At 47.1% G+C, this 20256-nt stretch overlaps 1 protein-coding gene across 1 annotated transcript in view; it reads right to left on the reverse strand.

Annotated features, from left to right (window-relative positions):
• The window catches only part of LOC144172086 (contactin-3-like), a 196470-nt gene extending 179221 nt beyond the window's left edge, over nt 1-17249 (reverse strand). Inside the window, exon 1 of the mRNA XM_077701004.1 lies at nt 17041-17249. Coding sequence (XP_077557130.1) covers nt 17041-17146 — 106 coding nt within the window. The 5' untranslated portion in view covers nt 17147-17249. The remainder of the gene's footprint in view (nt 1-17040) is intronic.
• Between the last annotated feature and the right edge of the window lie 3007 nt (nt 17250-20256).

The raw sequence follows: 20256 nt of genomic DNA on the forward strand, positions 1-20256 counted from the left end.
TTGCCGAATATGAGCTCTTCGTGGGAGCCACCACCTAGCAGAGGTACGCCACCGTGGGAGAGAGAGAGAAAGGTAAACGACGTTTTGCTGACTAGGCCTAGGCATGGTTGGTCTGCGGAAAGGGCAGCTGTGTGGGCCCAAGCACTGTCAACCAGGGCGCACTGGGACTGGGCGTCCGAGAGCGCGAGGGCAGACAGGAGTCGGGGGGTTGTGTAGGGGAAAAGGCAGCAGGGCGGGGCAGTGCCAGATGGGGGGCGGGGGGGGGGGGGGTGCCTTCATAGTCCCCGCAGTGTGGGCAAGCGGGGGTGGGAAAGAGGGCGGGTGATATGCGGGTGGACGTGAATCGGGTGGTCAGGGAGACTTTAAATTTGTCTCCGAAGTGCTGATTCTACGGGGGATAACGAGGGGTGAGGGGGCGTGAGGGTGGTGCGTGAAAGCCTGTGATGGAAGGTGATATCCCGGAAGGTGAGCAACGCCTTTTTCTCGTGTGTACAGCATTAGGAGATATTGTTTAACAGATCGCCATGCTGACGTTTACGCATGTAGGACCTAGAGCCTAGCGCCATAGTGGGTCATGCGTCAATGGCAGCATGACGATCTTCCAAACGATATCTCCACATGCATGCAAGTAACTAAAAAAAACTCGCAAGGCACGTCACCGCGAGCACACTCAAACAACTATAGCATATAAAAGGAACTGAGGACGGTCGTCGTTTTGAGTGTTCTCTGCAGGATGTCCCGGAAAAAACCGGCACTTTGACAGTGTGGGAAGGGACGATCAATTGGCGGTGAGTTGCTTGAGGGGCGCCTCCTGGCTCTTGGGGACTCGCGCCGCTGTCGTCTGCTACACTCCGCGTGTGAGGTTCAGCAGTGTTTGTGCTAGAAATCGTCCGCTTTGATGCTTTCGTGCAGTAAAAAGCGTATTTCCAGTAATTCAGTTTTTTTTTTTTTTGCCAGCTTTGACAGCTCTGAATAACTTCAAGCTGTATACCGCACAAGTTTGGAACACACGAGGAGAGAGAGAACCACTTTGTTAGGAGCATCGGTCAAAAGATAGTGTTTAACTCGTCTTTTCTAGCTTATTTGTGACGTTCAGTGCTCAGAGCCCCTCGATAAGTATTCAAAATACGTAGGCTTCCCTAAAGTATTTTTGAGGTGCTCTTATAAAGACTTAACAGTCTGTAATGCTACGTACCAAGCAGCGGGCCCCTACACGCGCATCGCACAGCATGGAATAAAACGACCGTCTTCTATTTCTTTCGTTGTTGACTTAAATCATATGATTGTATTTTCCTGTGCCAACGTTTTAATTTTTCTTCACCATCATGAACGTCTTATTAGGAGGTTTAGGAAGGTTTACGAGGCTCACAAAGTTCAAAGGGATATTTTCTTCACGCTGTATGGCATACATTCCCTTCTTCACAAATTGGCTTTCGTTATGGCTACGAGCGAGAAGGTGCATATCCGCAGCGTGCGTTGTTTATTCCCATGCAAATACAATGAGAAGGTTTGTGCTACGCCACTGCGAAATGGCGCAGTCAAGGTTATCCACAGTACTCCAAGGCGGCTTTTGTGCCCCAAATTTCTATCGTAACCACCGTTATCATACCGAACTGATTCTCAAACCGAACGGTTATGACATGATTACGGTGCTAAAGGCTTGATATACTCGCCAACGAACGGAATGAATGCTATATGTGACAGTTTTTAGTATAACAAGGATTGAAACTAATGAATATGACCAAGCACCTCTTTATTGCTTTCCAACCTCTTCAGGCGTAAAGAACAAATCCTGGCCTACTCGGGATGGAGTTCTATGGATTGAAAAAAATTACTCTCTTGCGCTGGTCTGACGACCCCTCCCATTAACCAGCTCATTTTCTCTGTTTATTTAAATAACACTTTCTTGAATATCTTCCCCATATCTAAATATGCGGAAGATAAGGCGGCGGGAAATGTACCGTAAATATCCATCCAGGTCTGAACAAACTGTGGGTTAGTGTATTTTTGCCGTATACGTGACTAGCATGCGAGAGAGAGAGAGAGAGAGAGAGAGAGAGAGAGAGAGAGAGAGAGAGAGAGAGAGAGTTGCGTATGTGTTATGGCGGGAACATGTTATGGCGGCGCACCTGCAGAACTGACAGAAAACCTTCTAGCACAAGCTGCTCTCCGTACTGACTTTTTGCACTCCGTACTGAATTTTTATAAGGCCAGACAAGCAGTAAGGAAAAATGTGTGTGTCATTCCTAAGTCTCTATGATTTGATTTACACCTACAAATATCAGGCGAGGTTGAAACCACGATTGCTTTGTGGATTAAGCGGTTATGGCGCCTTGCCCTGTATACGAGCACACCCTCCGTACTTGAACCGACCACGTTATTGGTATCGTGCTCAATAGGGAAAGTTTTGATCAATAAGCCTTCTGCCTCCATACTGATTAGTAGCGTGGTATAAAACCAACAGGCACCTATACACATAGCAGGTTATTCGTAACTCAACCGACATTTTTTGCGCCCCATAGTGCATGTCGGCATACTTTCATGCCATGACGACGAAAAGTGATGTGATGCAACACTTTCGAGCATTCGGCAAAGCTACAAAAACTGTCTTACCATCTCCTTGCATACGATTACCGATAATCGTAAGGCCTTCTGCTAAAGCTGACAGCCTTGAAGGCCTGGAAATTTCTTTCGTCTTGCATTTTCGCGGTTTTTGGTTATTACCATCTGACTGTTCGCTTTGTTCGAACGATTTCTCGATATAGAAGCTGACGCCTAGCTCGGACTCTTCACGCTGCCTACAGAGCCGGCTTCGCAATGTTTCTTCCACAGCGATGTCAAAAACTGTACTTTAAATCACGCCTTGAGCTGGTACATGCGATTGTAAGCCTTTTATTATGATAAAAGCTTGAGTAATGCAAAATCTGGTGCGGACAAGTGTCAAAAGTCAACCTAGTGCAAAGAAATAGCAGGGAAAGCGAGCCCGAGGGAAGCAGCTGATTCGAGAATCCCTAAGCCGACGTCACGGAGACGCGCTTCGCAGCGCCGCCCGTGGTCGCGCACACCGGCAATAGTTCTGGGCCTTCACATAATCGACGAATAACTGATGCCACACTTTATACCACGTTCGTGCCGCCACAATTTCACAGGCACTGTTGCAGAATGCACTTTGAAAAATAAAGTGTTAATTCCTGGAGCAATCGCATACGCGTAACTGAACGCAGAACATTCTGACCGTTACGATCGATGCACATAAATTGATATAGGAAAGTAGGAGAAATGGACTGAATAATGTCAGGATAAACACTTTTCATCGCGAAAGACGCTAAATAGTCGAAGGAAACACGCGCTCACAAAAACTTAGCGCTCACTTTTAATTCCTTTAAAAATAGGGTTGGCATCTTTGAACACTGCGTGAATGGTTGTATCGGGTGGCCATGGTTCAGATAGACCTTGCAAAGACTTTTGATCACGTCTCGAATAATTTCATGTTTAGCAATCTTGGTCATTGCAAGGTTGGCAACGTACTGTTTTATGGTGTTAGGCACTGCTACTCAAGCTGTAGTACAAAACATGTGGTCAATAGATCCAAAGCAAACTCGTCCGTAAGTCAAGGCTTCCCCTTTTCCCGCTCACTTTTTGGACTTTACTTAGGGCCACTTTGCCTTCATATCAGAAATTCTCCTCTTGCCCGTATTTTTTCCCTTTCTTCAGGGGAGGCTAAAGTACTCGCTTATGGCGAGAACACTGTTTTGGTCTGCACTGATAAGCGCAGTGTTGACGAAATCTTGAAGTTGACGGTCTTTGCAAAAACAAACAATAAAAAAAACAGCGCAACTCAACATCAAGAAGGGTTCCGGGCTCGGGTTAGGATCACAAGGAACTATACCAATTGATTACGGAGAGGCAGAATAAACCGGATTACGGAGGATTTTATGGAAATACATCGCCAGAAAAGTACATTGGTGCGTTTATAGAGTGCTTTCGGCTCAGCCAAGAACACTGTAGCTGGGCACTTTCGAACATGCACGTCAATACCTCGTATTTCTTTTTGCCCGAAACCCCTATATTTTCCCGTGCCATGTCATGCAACATTTCCTTGGTAATTGAAATATACTGGGTAATGCAGACAACTGCATCTGAGTGCACCAATATTTAAGAGTTCCATCGAGCCTTTATGCCATTTATTTGAAGAGGCGGAAGCAGCACCTTTTTTCCTCATCTCAGCTGGTGAACTCAGTCTAAGCCACCTGTGGGTGCGCAAGGTAACCTCCTTTTCGGTCTCCTTTCGTCACCAAACCGCTCCCTTTTCAAGCCCCTTTTTGTGTGGCTTTAACGCGGCGGCTTCCGTCATGGGTAGCTTCTAGAGTAGAGCTATTTTCCGCCAACCATGGCATCTCGACGAACCTAGCTGACCAAAGCTGACAAACTACGCGAGGAAAGGTAGACGATATCAAGCATTCATAGCAATCTTTGTATACGTTCAAAAGGCACGCGTCCGTTGACATCCGGACCCGTCGCTTCGGCGGAGTGATACCGTACATGAGCTATTGCCGTTCTTAATTTGTTCCCGAGTATAGCAAAGTACGCTCTTGCCAAGTGTCCTCTTTTCTTGGTGAGGCCAACGCTTGCATGTGGCGAGTCATAATAATGGAGGGAAGAAGAAAAAGACGCGAAGGAAAAAAAACATAAAGACGGGTCTATATCGCATGCGCTATGGTCTTTGACTAAGCAACGTGTGTTGTAGACATTTACATGGGTAATATACACATGCTTATTACAGAGTAGCAATTAAGGGGGGGGGGGGGGGAGGGGGGACAAAGTACCCCACCACTGAATCTCCTCCTCCTTGCTTGGGGATTATAATGCGGATATGGGCAGATTCATAGTACCGTACTTACCCGATTCTAACGCTCAGTTTTTTCCCGGAAAAATAGGTCGAAAAATCGCATGCGCGTTAGAATCGGATACGAAACCGCAGCTGCCGAAACAGCGGAAATTTCGTCCCACCCATCGCCATCGCCATCTCAAGATGGCGTCAAAGCTTTTAGCAACGATTTTTCGGATGCAGGAAACATAGGCGCCTAGCCTTTTCTGTCGGCGTCACACAAATCGTCCAATCGTTCCACTTGCGCGCTTGATAACAGCAATGACAGCAGCGGCTCTCACACGTTCAAAAACGAGCGGTCGGCTGAAGCTTGCGCCTCTGGAGAAGCTCGCGGGATGGGCGTGCGAGGCGTGGGCCACGATCCCATCGACCATGGTTGAACGTTCGTTCAGAAGTGTGACATCGCGAACGCGCTTGACGGCACCAAGGACGAGATGTTGTGGTCAGCGGAGAGCGACGAGGAGTGAGATGAGTGAGATTACTTCGAGAAATAAAGCGCCTGTTTCTCTCGCATTCGTTTTTCTTGCTCACAAAGTTCCGTGCGCGTTACAATCGGAGGTGCAAGTTTTTTCGGTTTTTTTGCCAGGAAAAGCGGGTGCGCGTTAGAATCGGGTAATTACGGTAACCAAGAGAGCAAGAAAAAGACGCGAAACGCAAAGCATGATGATGGAAATAATAATATGACATTATAAGCAATCGTACACTGATGCCGTTGCAATTAACACATCATAAGAAATGTTAGGTGTGCCTGCAATTTTATGCCTGCAATTATATGGAGCAAAACACGTTGTCGGGTGAGTCTATTCGTGTGGGGAGTTAAAAAGGGGTTGCATGGAAACGAGTCAAGACGACTGGCCCACGCATACTAACAAGCGCTTGATTCCAGTGAAAGATGCGTCTTAGGTAGTCTTGCATGGACACAATAATACAAAAGTATGAAATATTCATAAAGATGCCCCATGGTTATTAAAGGGACACTGAAGTGATTTGTAAACAATGCGGGATTACGAGCGCAAACTGTAGTCCGGAGTCCCTGGGCCCTGTTTCGACCACTCTGTGCGCGTTTACGCGAATTTATTTAGTAGAAAAATTAATTCGAAAATGCTGTCCTCCTCTCTTTACGCTCGCCCATTTTCTGTGGCGTTTTCGTGTGACGTCAGCAGGAGAGGAGCTGGCAACTGGCTGCGCTACTGCACGGCTCGCCGACCTTCCGCGACCGAGTCAGTCGGCCCACCGTTTAGTCCGCCGGCCGCCGACGGGTCGTCGCAATTCGTTCGATCAGTTGAAACTAAGCCACAACACGTTTGGGAATGGAAGAATGCGCCTTTCTTTACTTCGTTAGTTTGTACACTGTATCTAGCTCCAAGTCAAGGTCGCTTCACACAAGCGCTGCACAAGCGCACATGCGACGCTTCGCTGACTGGTACGCCAGTAGGAAAATATAAGGCCTCTTGAAGGGGGAGAAGAGTGAGCGAAGTCAATATAGGTACTAAGGAAATAAAATCAACTGATATTTTTACCGTACAGCGTAAAACTAGGGTGCGGGAAGCACTTTTTTGCGCTGGGCGAACAAGCAGAGCGGTCAGGAGCACGACTACGCATCTGCGAACGCTTTCCCGTCTACGAAATGCAATTGCTAGACGTGAGCTATTGTGGAAACTCGGGGGACGCTTACTGCACGAGCGCAATACAACAAATAGTCACCTAAGCTGCTTGAAATACTAAAACTAAATAAAAGTGTAAACTGGTTATACATTATATACCTAATATTTTCCATTGACGCCAGCGGCCGCCTGTGGCCTAGTCGTCTGGTGCGCTAGGTATGTCACCGCAAGTGTTTTGCCAGTCACAAGTTCGAATCGCCGCGGGTGCATGCTTTTTTTTTTTATGAGTTGATTGATTGTAGGGTTTAACGCGCCGACGCAACGCAGGCGATGAGGCGCGCCGTAGTGGAGGGCTCCGGATTAATTTTGACCACCTAGGGATCTTTATCGTGCGCCGAAATCTCGTACACACGGGCGTTTTTGCTTTTCGCCTCCATCAGAAAAGCGGCCGCCGCGGCCGGGAATCGAACCCGCGACCTCATGCTCAGCAGCGCAACGCCTTAGCCACTGAGCCACCGCGGCGGGTTTTTTTATGATTTAACTTTTTCGTTTTTCGCCGATGTTTTCTATACTGAGTTCACCTTTTTTTTGGCCGCAACGTTCATTGCTCCACGAACTAGTCCACAGAACTCGCGCAGGCTAACACTGCCGCGCTAGCGAGTTCTCGTTGACGTGCTGTTGCCATAAGCACCGACTGCTTGCGGGCAGTGGGCACAGGCCAGAATCAACAGACCCTTGGCCTGGTGCGAACACGCTTTTTACGATACAGGCATGAGTGAGGCAAGCTCCAAATATGGGGGAAAAGCGCATGCATTTGAGCGTCTGCGGGGACGCGGAGGGCGTTCATGCACTGCGTAGGCCTCAGATAGTGAATGCTACGATTCCAAGCCGTCCTGGGAGGCTTATCTTATGCATTTTACAGCCGACAACATGGCAGAAGCGCGGTACTACGATAACTGGGATATTGAGAATGCCCATCCAACGACGCTATCGAATGTCAAACATGTTGTTTTACAGACCGAAACCGAAACCGAAACTTGTTTGATTGCTAACCTTGGGCATCGTCCAATCACGGCGCCTCCTCCTCCCAACGTCACAGCTTAGTTTGTGCGGCCGCCGCAAACCGCGCATGGTAGTTTTTCTTCTTTCGCGCTTTGTAAAATAATTACCGATTTGTCAACCGGATAAACGATGAAAAGTGTGCTAATTTGAGCCAGTCTACACAGTGCAAGCAAAAACGGGAGCTTGACAAATTCACTTCAGTGTCCCGTTAAGGTCCCAAAACGTTGTTCATTTTTGAAAGGTAACACGCAGGTTTTACGGACGCCTTCGTTTATCTAAAATACGTCAACGTGAATTCACCGGAGATACCTCCACGGTTCCTGCAAAATAATTTCTATTTTGTTTTTATAAAGGACAAAGGCGAATTGACTAAAATTGTGGACCAAATCTGCGAGTGTGCACCAGCCCCGCCACCTTCTTGCCCGTTTTCATGTAGCCTACTTTTTTTCGGGCAATAATAGCCGCGTATTCTTAACAAAGCACCCTGGGCCCAAGGCCACCGCCCGGTAGCACTCATTGGTACAAAAACCTAGAGGCTTGGCAACAAAGGTACGTATTAACAGGTACCAGGTAGAAAGCGAATTGCCGCCGCGATAGTTACTTGAATCGTACACACTAGTGATCCCGCAACTTCCCCACATCAACTGGAACAAAAAATAATCTCAAACAATGGTTACCACTTGTAGTAACGAGGAAGACTCCTATTATTATTATTATTATTATTATTACCTTCCTACAGTTAGTTATTAACACGAGAGCTAACAGGAAGTTATTGTGCTACTCCCCCTTCTGGCTCCCACAATTTTTTCCGTGAAACCGCCGCCTTGTCGTGATTACAGAAATAAAGTTGACTGCATTTAGAAGACGTTCTGTAGTTCATGAAAGCTTCAATATGGGAATTTTCCCGTGCTCCCCATAAATTAGAACTAGTGAATCTAACAGTTGCGCCAAAATAAATGGTAACTTGGCCTCTCAAAGTTCTGGTTTCTTGCATTCAAACAACAATCAAAAGAAAGTACATAAGTTCATTGTGTAAGTGTAGCGGAGTAAAAACGACAAGAAGGAGAAGAAAATACAGCATGAACGCTGGGTTTTTTGTGCATTTTTTTTCCTTCGTGTCTGTTTATTGCGCTGTACCTTCAGAATGAACCTGTACCAACTTGCCCAGCTACGATGCACTTTACTCCAGAGCTTACTTTTTCAGGAAACCTTGATTCACGTACAAGGCAGTGAAGCTTGACGAGAGGTCTCTCCACCTCCGGGCTTTAATTCTAACAGCTCAATACCAAAGCGACTAATTCTGGGCTTCGACGCTCGAAATTATAGCAAGGTTGACCGTCATACCTGCTGTGCATGCGTAAGGTTTTTTCAGGTGGACAAGGGAATATAATGCAGTGGTTGCTAAATGGCAAGGAGGCCCAACTGAGTGCGCCTGTGTTGCCCGGCCGAGCGTTTCCCGGCGTCGGGGGAGATGCAGCCCGGTGGCACGTGCTTTTCCCCCCTTCCGCACACCTTGGCAATTTCAAGGGGAACGGAGGCACTCGCCGCCTGTGCTCTCCTCTTGACCGGGCGGATCTAAAACATACCTCGCCAGGCTTCCGCGGTGAAGTGTTGCGCGCACCACGCGATCGTTAAAAGCCGCGGGGAGCCGCGGCAACGGTTCGGTAAATAACTCAGTAGAAATGCAGGAGAAGTTTGATATTCTAAACAAACTGACCTGTTCTCACGCCACGCGCCTATATCAATTCCTGTATCAAGCTGTGACTTAAGACCAAATATTCACTGTGTGATGATCGTGCTTCAATCCCAAGCTTGTCTGACTGCCTGCACAATTTATCGGATTACACGAAAGCGCGTCCGCCATCCCGACTCCACACCTACTTCGCGCTAGACACAAGCTCATCCATGAGTAACTTGCAGCTTGGAAGTAGAGCTGAGCGCCAATTAGAAGCTGGTTTGAACGACACCACTGTGTATCTAGTGCATACACTGTGAGAAGGTTCGGCGAGTACTATTCTTGAATATTTCCACGGGGGAATAGTTTGCAGACCAAGAAAAGCCGCAAGCTTTGAGCAGCTGGCTATGCTTACTCTAGGACGAAATATAACCCAGACGGCTGGTCAAAAACAAAAAAATGGCGATGACGAAATGCCCCATTAGTGATCATTTTCTGATAAGAATTATTATGCTTGCTTTATGTAATACTTTGCCGTTTTCTTCCGTGCTCGTCACTTTCGTATGCTTGCCGATTGTTTAACTGAGTGCTTCCTTGAAGCCCGATGTCTGCTTGTCGGGTAACACGACCACCAGAATGTGCACCAGTTATTTTGATTTATTCTTGCTTATCGTAGAAGGCACCTATGGTATAAGTTCCTAGCATGCTGGGTAAAGAGAATATAGACCTGAAGATTTCTGTCAATGTGTATATTTAACCTGCGTATGCGAGGTTGCGGCTGTCTTATGACAAAAAACGATAAAATAAACAGGCAGTAACATCATAACAATTAACCTCTCCAGCGTAAATACTGAAAAAAATTTACAAAAAACGTCGGGGAATAACATTTCCTCTTTTACGATAAATTCAGCGCCACCATAAGCCGAAAATAAGTTCCGTACCACAAATTATCTGTCGGGGCGATCATAATTAAGTTCAGCTACAACAAGCCAGAAAGTGACGTGCATATTGTAACTATGAAGAAAAAATACCCTGACCTAAACGATCAGACTACTGAAGCTTTAATTAGCGCTGGGATATGTAAAAGAAAACATGCACGTGCGAAAACCCAGACGATGGAAATAGTTGAGTTCTATTCTGCGCCAGCAGCACTGAATCTGAAGACACGAATGATCTCTAAGTAGCCGTTTACGGCGGAAGCTAATGGTATTGACTAAAAAAAATTAGCAATCTAACATCACATCATGCAATCTCATTTCGGAAATATAAACAAGAATGTCTCGATCGTTTTTTACACGAATAGCCACGCGAACATAGAAGTGTGAAGGCATTCGGAGTCGCCGTGAAGAGACAGTGCTGAAAGGAGTGATAGCCACGAAAAGGGAGTATCGAAATTGAAGAGAGTAGCAAACGTGCTTACGGTTCAAGGAACATCTGGACACATTGGATATGGCTGCCCGTTGCAGCACGGCGATGTATGTAAACTCAAGCGCTGCCACAAGAAGGTACTTACTTTTGTGTGAGCATGAGGATTGACTGGCAAAATATTTGATGAAAAAAAGGTTGAAAAACGTGTTTGAAATGCAAATGCAGCATCTTGGGGGGATTTACGCCATAGTGAGGGCCATGGTTAAATATATACCACCTGGTGACGTTAACGCGCCTCGAAATCTCGACATGTAGGCGTTTTCGTTTTCCGCCTCCATCATAAGAACAGCCACTCCGCGGCCGGGTATCGAACGCGTGCCCTCACGACAAGGGACGCAAATAATTTATCCTGTTCTTTAGCAACACCTAGTGCAACAAATTTCCTTTTTGTCAGTTGATCAGGCTTTATGTACAAAATACTTATTTTTTTGTAGGTATCGGGAAGACGCACATCCGGCAAAAGCTGTTGTCTGGTCTGGTTGTATACGGAGTGTAATTTTATTGGAGGGGGATGGGGTGTTAGAGTAGAGAGGCATTAAAGAGAGAGAGAGAGAGAGAGAGAGAGAGAGAGAGAGAGAGAGAGAGAGAGAGAGAGAGAGAGAGAGAGAGAGAGAGAGAGAGAGAGAGAGAGAGAGAGAGAGAGAGAGAGTGACGTTGTACGTGGTATGAGTTTGTCTTTATTTAAGCATTATCATCATCATGTTCAACGTAGGTGACGTCGAGCTGTGGTTTGCGTTCCGCTTTGATTATGACCGCCTTATGGTCTGTGAAATGTAAAGTCAAGGGCTGTTGTAGTGGATGAGCCCTAAAGTTGCTGAATATGAGGTCGATGCACGTTCCACGGATGGTTGTGGGCTGCTTTTAATCACGGCCCGCCGAGCCTCTCCGACGCACGCGGCTGCCGACGACGATGAAACGTCGAAGGCGCGTGAAGCGTGCTCGTCTCGTGCCGGCCCAGGAAGACACCGGCAACACTGTCGCTCCAGGACCCATAGAAGGGACCGGGCGTTCAGCAAGCCGAACATGCGCAGTGGAGGTGTGGACGGCGCAACAACAACGACAATGACAAGGGAGGGACATAGCCCCGACCATGAGACGCTTCGCATATAATGGCCTAGCTGGGGGTGTGATTGATTGTACGGTTCAACGGGCCGACGCAACGCAGGTGATGAGGCACGCCGTAGTGGAGGGCTTCGGAGTAATTTTGACCACCTGGGGATATTTAACGTGCGCCGAAATCTCGTACACACGGGCGTTTTTGCTTTTCGCCTCCATCAGAAAAGCGGCCGCCGCGGCTGGGAATTGAACCCGCGTCCTCGGGCTCAGCGGTACAACACTTTAGCCACTGGGCGACCGCGGCTAGTTAGCTGTGGATGTGAGCTAGCCTAGGTGTGAGCTGGGTACAGCAGTGCCTCCCTCGATCACTTCCACCAATATGAACCGACTTGTAGCTCACACGGCGGCTCGCCGACAGTGACATGTACTTCCAGCAAACGCGGAATAAAAGAAACACCAATGACTTATGCTACTGATGCTTGGAATATCAATAGAAAAGAACACCTCTATTGCAGCCTGTATGAGGAACTGAATAACACCAATTAGACACCTGTCATGGTCATATTCCTCTGCAAAAGCCAAAAAAAAAAAGTTTACTTACGACGCACCTCCAGTGGAAGCCACACGGGCTTAGGGACAGAGTAGCTCCAGTCATTACTCTGTTCACTCGATATATTGCGTCCTCCTTTCTCAGCGATACTTTTTCGCACGAATTTGTGCCGATTTGCCAGACCATTAGCATTAGCTACAAGCATTCAGAGTTGAGCATAGTGTATGGCATGAATGTAACGCTTCCCACAAAGTTGTCGCCAATGACGATGTACAATAGAATCCGTATCATGGATGTCGCTATTGCGTACAGGGAACGGCCGATATGACAGCACTTGCGTAAGAACTGACCCCGTAATTGTCATAGTAGCACCGCTGCCGACTGGAGTGTTTCGCAGTAGTCACGATTTGTTGAACCATAGGTGTTTTTAAGCGGCGCTTGTGTGGTAACCATTGTATCGTATCATCGAGACGCTAGCCCAATGGCTTAACTGAGTGGTCCCTGCAAATAAATATGCGAGGTTTCAGGGATGTTGACAACTGATCCGTGTTCTGTAATCGCTCTGCCAGGCGCATGGAATAAATTATCCGTTTATTACCTTGAAAAGTAGTGGTTATATAATTACCTTGCGGACATTGTCAGTGCATTTCGCGGTGAGTGTACCCCCTTCATATTATAGAGGTTGGGTGTATAAGCGCAGACGGACATTTTCGCTGCAGTTGCGCTGCCATTGTGACGGAATGTTGACGACTTTGGCGAAACCTAACTAGCTCCGTTATGATGGGGATAGCGTTTTTCGACGAATAGCCACGCGAACAGAGAAGTGGGCAGGTATTCGGAGTCATCGTGAAAAGACAGTGCCGACGCGAGTGATGACCACACTTGAGGACACAGCTGAAGAAACGTTTTATCAAATTGGATAATTTGCTCAAGTCTTTGTTTACGGAGAGTAACCGCACGGAAGAGAAGAATATCGTACATGCGCGATACTGTGCCACCGCGGGAACTGTAACATGAAGGGAGAAAGCTGTTCGAAATACGTGTGATTCTAATTATGGAGTGTAACCCTGAAAAAGCATAACTGTAAAAAAAATTAGCAATTCTGATACTGCAGAAGTTAAAACGGATATTTTCATCATTTGCATTACTTTCTATTAATGTCAATATTATAAAACGAATGAATTAAAAATGCCCCGAAAACCACCCAATGAAAAAAAAAAAACGCGTATAGATTATAAAGCACATATATTTGGCTGATGATCGTGTCGCGCCAATGGAAAAAAATGCATGACCGCTTTTCAAGGGACATTCGGGAGTTAATTTCGCATCGTTTTTTTGATAGAAACATTGTTACATAGGAGCATTTTGCGAGCGAGGAATAAACAATATACTTACGAAAGGCAGGAAGATTTATAAGGGAGACCGGTCATGAAAACGTCACTACAATATTTTGGCAAGCTTTAGGAATACTTATCTTGAAACTAGTGACCATTTCACCTCCCTCTGTCTCGGTGTGACTATTCTGTGAAGGGGTTAATTCCGGTGCGAAGTATGCAAATTTACTCAACTTTTTCCTCTGTTGCACAATGTACAAAATATGTCTTCTACTACCTATCTGGGCAGCATGTCGAAAAACATTCTTTGATGTTTGGACCTTCGTTACAAGTTTGAGAACTGAGCAAAGTAAGACTAAACAGCGGAACAATTGAACGTCTAATCAAAACAACGAATGAAAACCAGCTCATTACTCCATTCAGAATATTTTAATAAACTAGCTTCGGGTGTGGAGTACAAGAAAAGAGAAACTCAATTTCTGTGAAATCCCATGTTTGACGAGTCTCCTTAATTAATACTTTGTCACTGAAATTGTATATTCACTTAGAGGTGTGCGCGTGGTAAATAATTCGGACACGTACCTAAGATTATTATATTTAATGCTTACTTATAAGTTAAAATTCTGTGTTTTGGGATATTAGACTATGACTGAATGTTTTCAAGCCCTTAGATGTCGTAAGTCTCAAATGGTAACAACAAGTCCAGAAGACCTTAAATGTAGCTCTAAAACATATCTCATTCCCCCAGAATGTAAGGTTGCGTTGCCAGTGAGGCACCTACGCTGGACGTGGCAGCACTTTAGTTCTTCGCTCAGGCATCAATTGGGGATCTGTCTGGCGCATAATGACGTTCCTGCCGTTGCGACACCTATTCGGGAGAGAATATACCGCGCAATGTTTTTGCGCAAGTACAATGAGCCCGTGAAATGCGAGTACCAACCTCCTCCCGGTGCATAGTACACAACACCCACCTACCAGGAATTTGTCGGGACGCTTCAGCCTCTCTGAGGTTCTCCAGCGTTGGCAGTCACTAAACGGCATGTGTAAGCTTTTAAGCGAAGCTTACATGACTTAAGTTCCACGTATTTTTCGTGTCTGCGAACAAAAGCTACCGAGGCTCCACGTGCCTTTGAAAAGCTACGTGTGTAGCTTTTTTAGCGCGAAGCGTTGGAAAACGAGCGTCTCGGTGACCGTCCCTTCATGTTTCAAACGGCTGGTGATTTCTATGGGAACTGTCCAGTTGTAGAACAAAGAGGGATGTTCGTTTTCCTCACGAAAGTTGCTTGGTACTTGAGCTCGATCGTGGCACACCCACCGAAGGCATCGAGAGAGCATTTCTTTCATAGATGCTACTTAACTTATAGGATGAAGTTGTCCTAGTGCGGCACGGACATGGGTTAAAGCTCCGTTCTCCGTGTGCAAAACCACCTTGTGGCAAAGCCAACTTTATCACGAATGCTCAGAAGAAAACGGCTGTTACTGCAAGTGTCTTCCTAAGCGATAACCACCATCAGCTCTCAAGGGAAATAAAATGTACTTATACCTTTTACCTCAATTCTGTGTCACCGCTAGGTACACCTATCACTGCAAACTGTTTGCACTGATAGGTGCGCAAGCAGTTTGGCTGGTCACCTACCTTCCCAGAGAGGAATGGCTCATAATATATTTTCTTAAATTTTAGGCTAATCAAACCAAGGTGGTCTAATGCTCAATTAGCTCGATAACCTCGCATAACAACAGATATAAGTGCTTTAGAACAAAACATCCTAAATTGTATCTGGGGACGGTGCAGTGAGATACCCAGTGAACGAAGGCCAAGAAGTGCTGGCGTGGCTTTTGAGCGTTTCAGCTATTAGGTTTGAAAACCACGAGAGTTTTGTTTGTCGAATCAAATCACTTTCGCTGCATTAATGCGGCCGTCCTTACGCTTCCAGCTAGGGATAGATCCGTTAGATTAGTATAGCGAACAATCGTGCAGACGATGTAGTACGGGAAGGAGTCGGCGAATAAATTGAAAGCTACCACCGGAGGTAGGTCGGTTAAAAATGTCAAGCGCGTTTTGTAAGAGTGAACATGAAATATAACTGCGCAGCTAATTCACCTGAGTCGAAACTTTCATTCAACACAGACCGTGCGAAAAGGAGATCACAATGGCCGCTGCTTGCCCGCTAGTGAGCGGCGTAGTTACTCTGGAGCACCTCAGGGTAATTAAGGTATTTACCATAGATATAATTGAGGTTGCTCAACTAGTTGCTCAACTAGGTTGTTGCTCAAGTTGCTCAACTAGGTTCCCGAGCATTGGAAACTCATGTTCTATGTGCAGCAACTTTTCACAACGAATTACACAAAAACTATTGAATATTTTGGAAAGTAGTTTTATAGTGTCCATATCCAAGTCGACTACTTGCTCATGGCGCAATGTCACCTTATGCAAATGTTTAACTAGGTTCCTCAGCGGTCGGCTTTTTGAGCGAAGAAGCTGGGAATGAATATTTGTAGCGTGTTCAACTCTTCAATTCATAAACGATTGAAGATTTCGATATTAACTTGCCCCTAATTTCTGTAAAAAATTTGTAGGACAAGCGCATTAATCCTGAGACATCGGAAAAGCCGTTTGAGTGCTAGCGTTCTTCGAAAATTTATTTTTATTGGGCCTGATAGGCACACATTGAAGCCTCAACTACGAGTTTTGATGTCTTCAAAAAGATCTTCGCCAAATAAGAGCACCTATCCGCGCAAATTAAGCAACAAAAACAGGGTGAAAAATGCGGTATATTCGGTATTTTTTATTTCGTACCTGTTAATGAAAGCAATCGAACAATGCTGAATAGCTTGGCAAGCATTATGGAGGCCTTTTCTGGCATTCTTGCACCCATAAACAAAACAATGGCACGAATTTATATCGCAGTTTCTCCGAAAATTCTTACTTCAGGAGCACTAGAAAACAAATATTTTGGTATGAAAATCGTTCACATCGTTCAGATGAAGCACAAATATTGTAGGGAAGCTAGAACTATAAGGGCCATGTTGAAGGCTACCAAGACTCACTGGAGCCTGAAGCGTCCCGTGAGTCTTCGTTTTTACGAAAAAGGCGCACTGTACAGAAAACTCGAAGCGCGTGTACGACGCTTACCTGGCAAATGTTGAGGCTAGCGCTTTTTAAAACAGCAGCTGGGACGGGAGCTAGAGGCATCTAGAGGCACTATCAGGGCAGCATGGCGATGCTTCCATGGTTCTGCTATCCGGAAGGAAAGCAAGAACCCTGTCGTTCCATTGCGCTTACGGTAATGTGTGCGCGCATGACCATTGAAACCGCGTCCTTAGCATTTAGTGCCCCAGTGACTTTAGTCGCAAAACGCGTAACAGCCGGAGTTCACCACCAGAAGCCAGGTCTTCGAGGAGTGTGCTTACTTGGCCGGGCCCTCGACGCCCTCTCTACTCACCCGGTGGGCCGTAGTTGCTCCAGGCGGCCGTGGCAGCCGGGCTGGCAGCCAGCGCCAGGATCGCGGCCAGGGCACCACAGCACGTGGCCATGGACCCGCGGTCCATCGCGTCCAACAGGTCTGGAGCGGCAGACTACTCGGAACGCGCCTGCTCGACCGAACGACGCCAATCGATGCGTGCGGCAAAGTTGCGTCGCTCCTCAGGCACGGTCGGGACTCGCAGTAAACTCGGCGCGCCACTTTGGGCAGCCAGAGTTTGAGCTCCTACGTCCTAGCCAGTGCGGGCGCAGGCGCGGACGCCCCTCGTGCGCGCGCCACCCGGACCGCTGGGCGGGGAGGAGGAGGACGTACCCTTTCCCGCGCGAGGGCTCTTCCTCTCCCGCACGCCGCCGCGCACGCTGCTGGTGTACGCCATGCAAACAGGCCGGCCGCGCTCTCGGTCCCCTTTCGCGGCGCGCCGAACCGAAAGGCGGCGCATCAGAATGAACCGGCTGTGTCAGCGTGCATCAACCTTCGGAATCAAATGGCGATTTGCCCGTTTACTTACTCTTCTTTCCAGCCAAGCGAATCACTGGGTAAGGCTATATGGAAGCAAATTAAAGGAAGTCGCTGGGAACACTACTTGATGGCCTTGTATGCTGTTTTATTTTATGACTGCTCATTTTCAATATGTAAAGGTATGCGATTTGCCGACGTATCGGGAGCTGAGGGGGTAAATAGGCTTTCAAACCTTTTACTTTTTTTCTAATCGTTTCTGGTAATTCGAGCAGAGCCCGAAAGCACGGCAGACCTGCCGTAAAATCTTCCGCACCATAACTGTGCCGTGGTTGCGGTCTTTTGCTGTCAGGGATCGCTGTTAATTACTTCGATGACAACAACGTGTACATTTCCAGATGTTTTAGTGCACGACAGGACAGCTTGCAGGGTTTAAACGCACCCGGAGCATTTCCTACTTGAGTAGCATTATGACAATTCCGTTAGTTTGTATGCATTCATCTTGGTACAAGAATATCGAAGATATATAAGGTCGAAGGAAAGGCCCCACGTGAACATTGTACTACGTGTGTAAGTTCACCTACTTTTTTCTGATACGTCCGTTTTATCAAGGCGTCGTATCATAACAAAACCTCTAGAGACCTTCCTGGAAACAAGGAGGTGCAGAGATCGTTGTGGTAGCGCCAGCTCCATTATCATAACACAAAATAATAGGCATATCTGTGCCACACGCTCCACAACTAGTATTGTGATTTTAAATGCATAGCATTTTAGTAACTCACAATGTCACGCGGCGTTGGCGTGCCTTGTCGTAGTCCGCATGCGCGCCTTGTCGTAGTCCGCAGGCGCGCCTTGTCGTAGTCCGCAGCCAGGCGAACTACGAAATAACAGTTTCCGGCGCCCGGTTTCGAACCCATGACGCCGCGGGCGGAACGCAAGGTGCCCGGCGCACTACCGACCGAGCCACGAAACCGACACAGATTTCGATGCACCGAACGCGCCTTATACCTTCACTCATTTCTCGTTTGTTTCGAAAGCGCCACAAGTTGTCCCGCGCCTCCAAAAGATGGCGACACGGGTCCCGCGATCGAGAGATACGACTTGCCGGCGCACCCCTCGGAAATGCTGTGCATTTGATCGTGCCCCTCGCGAGGGGGATGTCTTTTTAAATGCATAGCATTTTAGTAACTCACAATGTCACGCGGCGTTGGCGTGCCTTGTCGTAGTCCGCATGCGCGCCTTGTCGTAGTCCGCAGGCGCGCCTTGTCGCAGTCCGCAGCCAGGCGGACTACGAAATAACAGTTTCCGGCGCCCGGTTTCGAACCCATGACGCCGCGGGCGGAACGCAAGGTGCCCGGCGCACTACCGACCGAGCCACGAAACCGACACAGATTTCGATGCACCGAACGCGCCTTATATCCTTCACTCATTTCTCGTTTGTTTCGAAAGCGCCACAAGTTGTCCCGCGCCTCCAAAAGATGGCGACACGGGTCCCGCGATCGAGAGATACGACTTGCCGGCGCACCCCCTCGGAAATGCTGTGCATTTGATCGTGCCCCTCGCGAGGGGGATGTCTTTTTTAAGGTGGCTCCTCCAGGAAGAGGCTCCGAAAGCATGTAAGGATGCATTATAAATGACACGAAATCGGGTAGTTATTTCTCAAGGTGCAGCAAGTAGCGGGCAGGACATGGAAAAAGGTACGCTGCACTACTTCTGTGCGGCCGTCCTTCTGGTATTGCCTCTCCGCCTTGAGGGATGCCTTCATCGCTTCTTCGTTTGGATAATGTCGTCGAGGTAACCTATAAGGTCTCGAAAGTGCATTCTTGCGGTCGTCTACCGTAGCTATTGGTGTGGACTTGCATCAGAGTTCCACTTCAGGGCACCCGTTTTCCAACCCAGTTAAGTCTTTTAACTTGTGCAATGCATCTTCATCGGGATGCGAGTTCGTAGAGTTCTTGAGACCAGCCATGCTGACCTCCCAAAACTGCCTAAAACAGCAAGAGAGGTCTCCATTTTAATGCGTGTCCGTGCGGAGAACGCAGACCAGGCCACCGCCTTTGCTTCTATTTAAGGTGGCTCCTCCAGGAAGAGGCTCCGAAAGCATGTAAGGATGCATTATAAATGACACGAAATCGGGTAGTTTTTAATATTTCTTTCTTTCTTTCTTTCTTTTTTTCGTACATGGCCTTTTGTTTGCCGCGTTTGCCTCTTAATGTGTATATTCACTTTGGAAAGCCCTCTCATGATTTTTCTTGGGCGAGATGAACCTATCCCGTGATGTCTGGTCATTATGTATTTGCATGTTTTTTTTTTTCGTTAAACAATCAGTTGCTAGTTAGCGCCTTGTTGTCTTTCTTCCTTCATCCCTGTATTGTGAGCGCTTTAACCACCTCTTAATATGAAGACCTTCTTGAGTATACTTTGATGACAGACACGGCGTTGTACTTACACATGCGCTTACGTGGATGCTATTATTTTTCCACATTGAGCATATAAGATGAAGATGGCAAGGTTTTTACGTCCGTTCATCAGCGAAAGCACCCCCTTGCGCATACGAATTTATACAATATATACGCATGTATAAGGAGTGGTCAATAATGAATAAAGGGCCCAAACAATATGCTAGGAATGCCGGCCTCCTCAAGTCCACACTCCGTCAACATGAGTCGGAGGAACCGCTTCTTGTCTGGTTTAGAGGCATCCACATTGAAGCAACTGACG

The sequence above is a fragment of the Haemaphysalis longicornis genome, unplaced genomic scaffold, assembly GCF_048455015.1.
Source record: "Haemaphysalis longicornis isolate Haplotype H1 unplaced genomic scaffold, Haemaphysalis longicornis Haplotype H1 scaffold_1, whole genome shotgun sequence".
Taxonomy (NCBI): Eukaryota; Metazoa; Arthropoda; class Arachnida; order Ixodida; family Ixodidae; genus Haemaphysalis; species Haemaphysalis longicornis.